Source organism: Rhincodon typus, chromosome 35 (assembly GCF_021869965.1).
Source record: "Rhincodon typus isolate 14 chromosome 35, sRhiTyp1.1, whole genome shotgun sequence".
Taxonomy (NCBI): domain Eukaryota; kingdom Metazoa; phylum Chordata; class Chondrichthyes; order Orectolobiformes; family Rhincodontidae; genus Rhincodon; species Rhincodon typus.
In genome coordinates, this window is record NC_063366.1 from 129,861 (window position 1) to 135,860 (window position 6,000).

The 6,000-nt window shown below is 44.9% G+C and overlaps 1 protein-coding gene across 1 annotated transcript in view; it reads left to right on the top strand.

The window, feature by feature from the left end:
• Positions 1 to 6,000, top strand: part of LOC125486897 (complement C4-A-like) — a 179,844-nt gene that overhangs the window by 123,739 nt on the left and 50,105 nt on the right. Inside the window, exon 26 of the mRNA XM_048616449.1 lies at positions 725 to 890. Coding sequence (XP_048472406.1) covers positions 725 to 890 — 166 coding nt within the window. The remainder of the gene's footprint in view (positions 1 to 724; positions 891 to 6,000) is intronic.

Below are 6,000 nucleotides of genomic sequence, written 5' to 3' on the forward strand. Positions count from 1 at the left end.
TTGCCAAACCATGCTGTGATGCGTCCAGATAGGATGCTTTCTATGTCCTTGTGGACATACCGAATTGCCTTAGCCTCCTGGGGAAGTAGAGACATTGGTGTGCTTTTTTGCCCATTGTGATGATCTGGGTGGACCAGGAGAGATCGTTGGTGATCAACACTCTCAACTATCTCCACCTCAGCAGCGTCTCTCACGCTGTCTCATGCAGGCTGTCACACATGCTTTCACACACAATCTCTCATGTGTACACACTCACATTCTGTCGCCTATACTCTCTCTCTCTCTCGCTCGCGCTCTCTCTCTCTCGCTCAAGCTCTCTCTTGCTCTCTCTCTCTCACCACCTCATTGCTCAGTATTCCATGGTATCTGAATTGTTGGACTAATTAACTTCCACTGAGCATGGGTTTTCTTCCAAATTAGTAATGACAAGACAGAACCAATTCTGCCTGGAAGAAGAAAGGCAGGAGCCATAAAAATTAGGGATTGTTTAGCTAGAGGAACAGACCTGCATTTTCACAGTCATAGATGTGACTCCATTATGGTGTATTAACCAGGTCAACAATGTCATTAAGGGTATCCTGAAGGAGGAGGACCATAAGACACAGCTCGATGTACACATTGGTAAAATGAGTGATGAGATCTTGCATCAAGTGTTCCGAGAGCTAGGCAATAGATTAAGTAGCAGGACCTCTAAAGTTGTAATCTCTGGATTATTCCTGACAAGGCAAGGAAAAGGGGAAGAGAAAAGATGAATGCTTGTCTCAAGTGTTTGTGTTCGGGGAGGGATTTAGACTCCTGGATCTGAAGGAACATTTGTGGGGATGGTGTATCCTCTACAAGTGGGCTGGTCTGCAGCTGAACCAGAAAGGAACCAAAATCCTTGCACAATGGTTTGCTAATGTTGTGAGGAGTTTAAGCTATTCAGTAGGATCAGGGGACATAGTGCGACAGTTCAATGGCAGCACAGCGTTTCTTAGAAAAGAAACATGGGTAAATGGACTTCAGACATGTTACGACTCAATGGAGTAAATCAAGGTTGAATGGCCTCTACTTTCATGCTAGGAGTCTTATAGGTAAGACAGATAATTTAAGACATTGATTGACACATGCAATTGCGATGTTGCCATTGCTGAGGTATAATTGAGGGGTGTGCAGGATGACAACTCCTTGTGTGAGGGTTTGCTAATGTTGTGAGGAATTTAAGCTATAGGCCTCCAAGCAGTGGGCAATTGAAGAGCAGGTAAGTGAACAATTCACTGAGGGGTGAGAAACTAATAAAGTAATAATTATATTAGGGGGTTTCAACTGCACAACATTAATTGAGATAACACAAAAAGTTTGACTTGGGAAATAATTCTTTAAATACATTTGAGAGATCCATTTTACATCAACATGCATATGAGCTTGTAAGGGACAGTGCAATGCTGGACCTATTTCTGGGACACAAAGCCAGTGTTCGAGGTGACAGTGGCTAAGCACTTTAGTGATAGTGACCATGACAACAGACTTTTCAACATATGTTATGGGAAAGGAGAACGTCAGTCTGTTAAAAAACAAAATGTCTTTGGTTCAGGATAAGGAATATTTTATTAAAACAAGGCAGGATCTGGGTAAAATATTTTGGGAAGTTACTTGAGGGCGAATCTGCAGCAGAATAGTCGGAGATGTTCAGAAAAGGAACTGGGGAGAGTAAAGGCCAGTTATATTCCGTTACGGGTGAAATTTATGATCAACAAGCCTGGAGAACCCTGGATCTTGAGGAATGTTCAGGACATGTTTATGACAAGTGCAAAGGGAGCAAATGAATGGATGACTAGTGAAGTATAAAAATGAAGTGTGAAGAAACAGTGGTGGCCAAGATTGGAGAGAATATCAAGATATTCTACAGGTATATCAAGCAGGAGAATAACCAGGGAAAGAGTAGGGCCAATTAGAAACCGGGGTGTATGTGGGGTGAGGGGGCAATCCATGCTCGGAACTGAAGGGCATTGATACAGTAGACAAGTACCTCCCATCTGTCCTCTCTTGAAGGAGGAGGATTCATGTCTATAAAGCAGGAAGATGCAGTGTGAAGTTGATGTGGTATTGAAGTTTTTGGTTGGTTTAAAAGTGAACAAATCCCCATGCCCAGATGAGTTGTTTCCAAGACTGCTGTGGGAGAAGAGAAAGAAAATCTCTTCAGAGATAGTAGGAACTGCAGATGCTGAAGAATGTTCACCTGCACATCTGCTAATGTGGTATACTGCATCAGCTGTTCCCATTGTGGCCTCCTCTACATCGGGGAAACCAAGCGGAGGCTTGGGGACCGCTTTGCAGAACACCTATGCTCGGTTCGCACTAAACAACTGCACCTCCCAGTCGCGAACCATTTCAACTCTCCTTCCCAATCCTCAGACGACATGTCCATCCTGGGCCTCCTGCAGTGCCACAACGATGCCACCCGAAGGTTGCAGGAACAGCACCTCATATTCCGCTTGGGAACCCTGCAGCCCAATGGTATTAATGTGGACTTCACAAGCTTCAAAATCTCCCCTCCTCCTACCGCATCCCAAAACCAGCCCAGCTTGTCCCCGCCTCCCTAACCTGTCCTTCCTCCCACCTCAAGCCCCACCCCCATCTCCTACCTACTAACCTCTTCCCGCCCCCTTGACCTGTCCATCCTCCCTGGACTGACCTATCTCCTCCCTACCTCCCCACCTACACTCACCTTTGCTGGCTCCATCCCCGCCTCTTTGACCTGTCTGTCTCCTCTCCACCTATGTTCTCCTTTATCCATCTTCTATCCACCTCCCCCTCTCTCCCTATTTATTTCAGAACCCCCTTCCCCTCCCCCATTTCTGAAGAAGGGTCTGGGCTCAAAACGTCAGCCTTCCTGCTCCTCTGATGCTGCTTGGCCTGCTGTGTTCATCCAGCTCTACACCTTGTTATCTCAGAAAGAAAATCTCAGTGGCCCTGACCCAGTTTTTCAATTCCCCTCACAAGGGAAGGACCAGAGGGTTGGAGAACAGAATGTGGTTTCACTTATCAAGAAAGGTGATAATGATAAACGCAAAACTATTCGATTCCAGTGGAGGTTTGAGATGCAGTGTTGAAGTTTGTTCTGTGTAGTAGCCTGGCCTTAACTTGGCCTGTGGTGAGATGTAATTTAAAGAGGGAGTTCTGCTTTTGTATGCGTTTTGGAACGGTATGTGTTACTTTACATTGTCAGCATATGTTATAGAGTCATAATCATACAGCATAATCCCAACATAATCCCAAACTAAACTAGTCCCAACTGCCTCTTCCTGGCCCATATCCCCCAAACCCTGTCCTATTTATAAACATCTATCAGGTCACCTCTCATCCCCCTTTGCTCCAGTGAAAAAAGTCCCAGCCTACCCAGCCTTCCTTTATAACTGAAACCTTCCATGCTCAGCAACGACCTGGTAAATTTCTTCTGAACCCTCTCTCGCTTAATAGTATCCTTCCTATAACAGGGCAACTATAACTTTGTACTGTAGAAATCTTCAAGAATAGAAAAACATAAAAGCATACAAACAAGGAAATAAAGGGATCAAATTGTAGTTCAGGATGTGGAAAAATGGAAGTGGCATGAGTGCAGCATGTCCTGGATTATATGCACTGTAGTTCTAAAATAGCATTGCACTGATGTTGGTGGAAAGTTGCAGATGAAACAGTGACTTGAATCTTCATATACTTCCTCTCTCCAATTGATGTTGGAAACCCCTTAATATTTCTAATGCAGAATCCCAGGGTTAGATGCTGTTGTCTAGCTGATAGCCAGCCTTCAAACTGTTTCAGAGAACAAAAGAACAAAGAAAATTCCAGCACAGGAACAGGCCCTTCGGCCCTCCAAGCCTGCGCCGATCCAGATCCTCTATCTAAGCTTGTCGCCTATTTTCCAAGGATCTGTATCCCTTTACTCCCTGCCCATTCATGTATCTGTCTAGATACATCTTAAATGACGCTATCACGCCCGCCTCTACCACCTCCGCTGGCAATGCGTTCCAGGCATCCACCACCCTCTGCGTAAAGAACTTTCCATGCATATCTCTCTTAAACTTTTCCCCTCTCACCTTGAAATCATGACCCCTAGTAATTGAGTCCCCCACTCTGGGGAAAAAGCTTCTTGCTATCCACCCTGTCTATACCTCTCATGATTTTGTAGACCTCAATCAGGTCCCCCTCAACCTCTGTCTTTCTAATGTAAATAATCCTAATCTACTCGACCTCTCTTCATAGCTAGCGCCCTCCATACCAGGCAACATCCTGGTGAACCTCCTCTGCACCCTCTCCAAAGCATCCACATCCTTTTGGTAATGTGGCGACCAGAACTGCACACAGTAATCCAAATGTGGTCGAACCAAAGTCCTATACAACTGTAACATGACCTGCCAACTCTTGTACTCAATACCCCGTCCAATGAATGAAAGCATGCCGTATGCCTTCTTGACCACTCTATCGATCTGCGTTGCCAACTTCAGGGTACAATGGACCTGAACATCCAGATCTCTCTGTGCATCAATTTTCCCCAGAGCTTTTCCATTTACCATATAGTTCGCTTTTGAATTGGATCTTCCAAAATGCATCACCTCGCATTTGCCTGGATTGAACTCCATCTGCCATTTCTCCGCCCAACTCTCTAATCTACCTATATTCTGCTGCATTCTCCGACAGTCCCCTTCACTATCTGCTACTATCTGTTTCACATCGGTTTTGCACAAAACTAGATTTCTGTTCTATTTTTGCAAGTTAATTGTTTCAAATTAATTGCTTTTCTTTGTAAATCACAATCATGAATGCACATCAAAGCAGTGGGGGGAGGGGGAGAATGGATTTGAGACGTCATGAAGTCTGAGATTTGTTATAATCCGTAAATATTGTCATTATAATTTTTAAAATTCATGAACATGTTATTGATGTTGCTTGCTTGGACTGCATTTGTTATCCATCCATAATTACTGTTGAGAAGGTGGTGGAGAATTGGCCTGTTGAATAGCCGCAATGCACGTGGTATGAATATATTAATTGAACTACTGAGGACAGGAGATTAATTGCTTTTACGCAGTGGAAATGAACTAACAGTCATACAGTTCCACATCAGGATGCTGCTTATTTTGACAGGGAACATGCAGATTCTGGAGCTGCTGTTTATTTCTTTCTGGGTGGTAGGGATCGCACAATTATCAGGTACTGTGGAAGGAGTTTGATGAATTGGTGCACTGTATAGTTGTAACTCCCCTTCTCAAACAGCAGTTGATTCTAGATCTGTTGTTAATTGTAAATCTGAAATAGTTTTTTCTTTTGGTTGAACTGAAGTATTGAGGAATATAAACCAAAGGCAATATGGAGGTAGGCCACAATTAAGTTATAATAATCTCATTGGATGGTGGAAAGTGTTTGAAGGGCTGAATGGCCTACTTGTTTTCCTATATTCTTATGTAAGAAGGGGGATCAATCAATGGTAGTAGGAACTGCAGATGCTGGAGAATCCGAGACAACAAGGTGCAGGGCTGGATGAACACAGCAGGCCAAGCAGCATCATAGGAGCAGAGAAGCTGACGTTTCGGGCCTAGACCCTTCATCAGAAAAGGGGGAGGGGAAGGGGGTTTTGAAATAAATAGGGAGAGAGTGGGAGGCAGATAGAAGAGGGATAGAGGAGAGGATAGGTGGAGAGGAAACAAACAGGTCGAAGAGGCGGGGATGGGGCCAGGAAAGGTGAGTGTAGGTAGGGAGTTAGGAAGGGGATAGGTCAGTCCAGGGAGGACGGACAGGTCAAGGGGGCGGGATGAGGTTGGTCGGTAGGAGATGGAGGTGCGGCTTGAGGTGGGAGGAGGGGATAGGTGGGAGGAAGAACAGGTTAGGGAGGCAGGGACGAGCTGGACTGGTTTTGGGATGCGGTGGGGGGAGGGGAGATTTTGAAACTTGTGAAATCCACATTGATACCATTGGGCTGCAGGGTTCCCAAGCGGAATATGAGTTGCTGTTCCTGCAACCTTT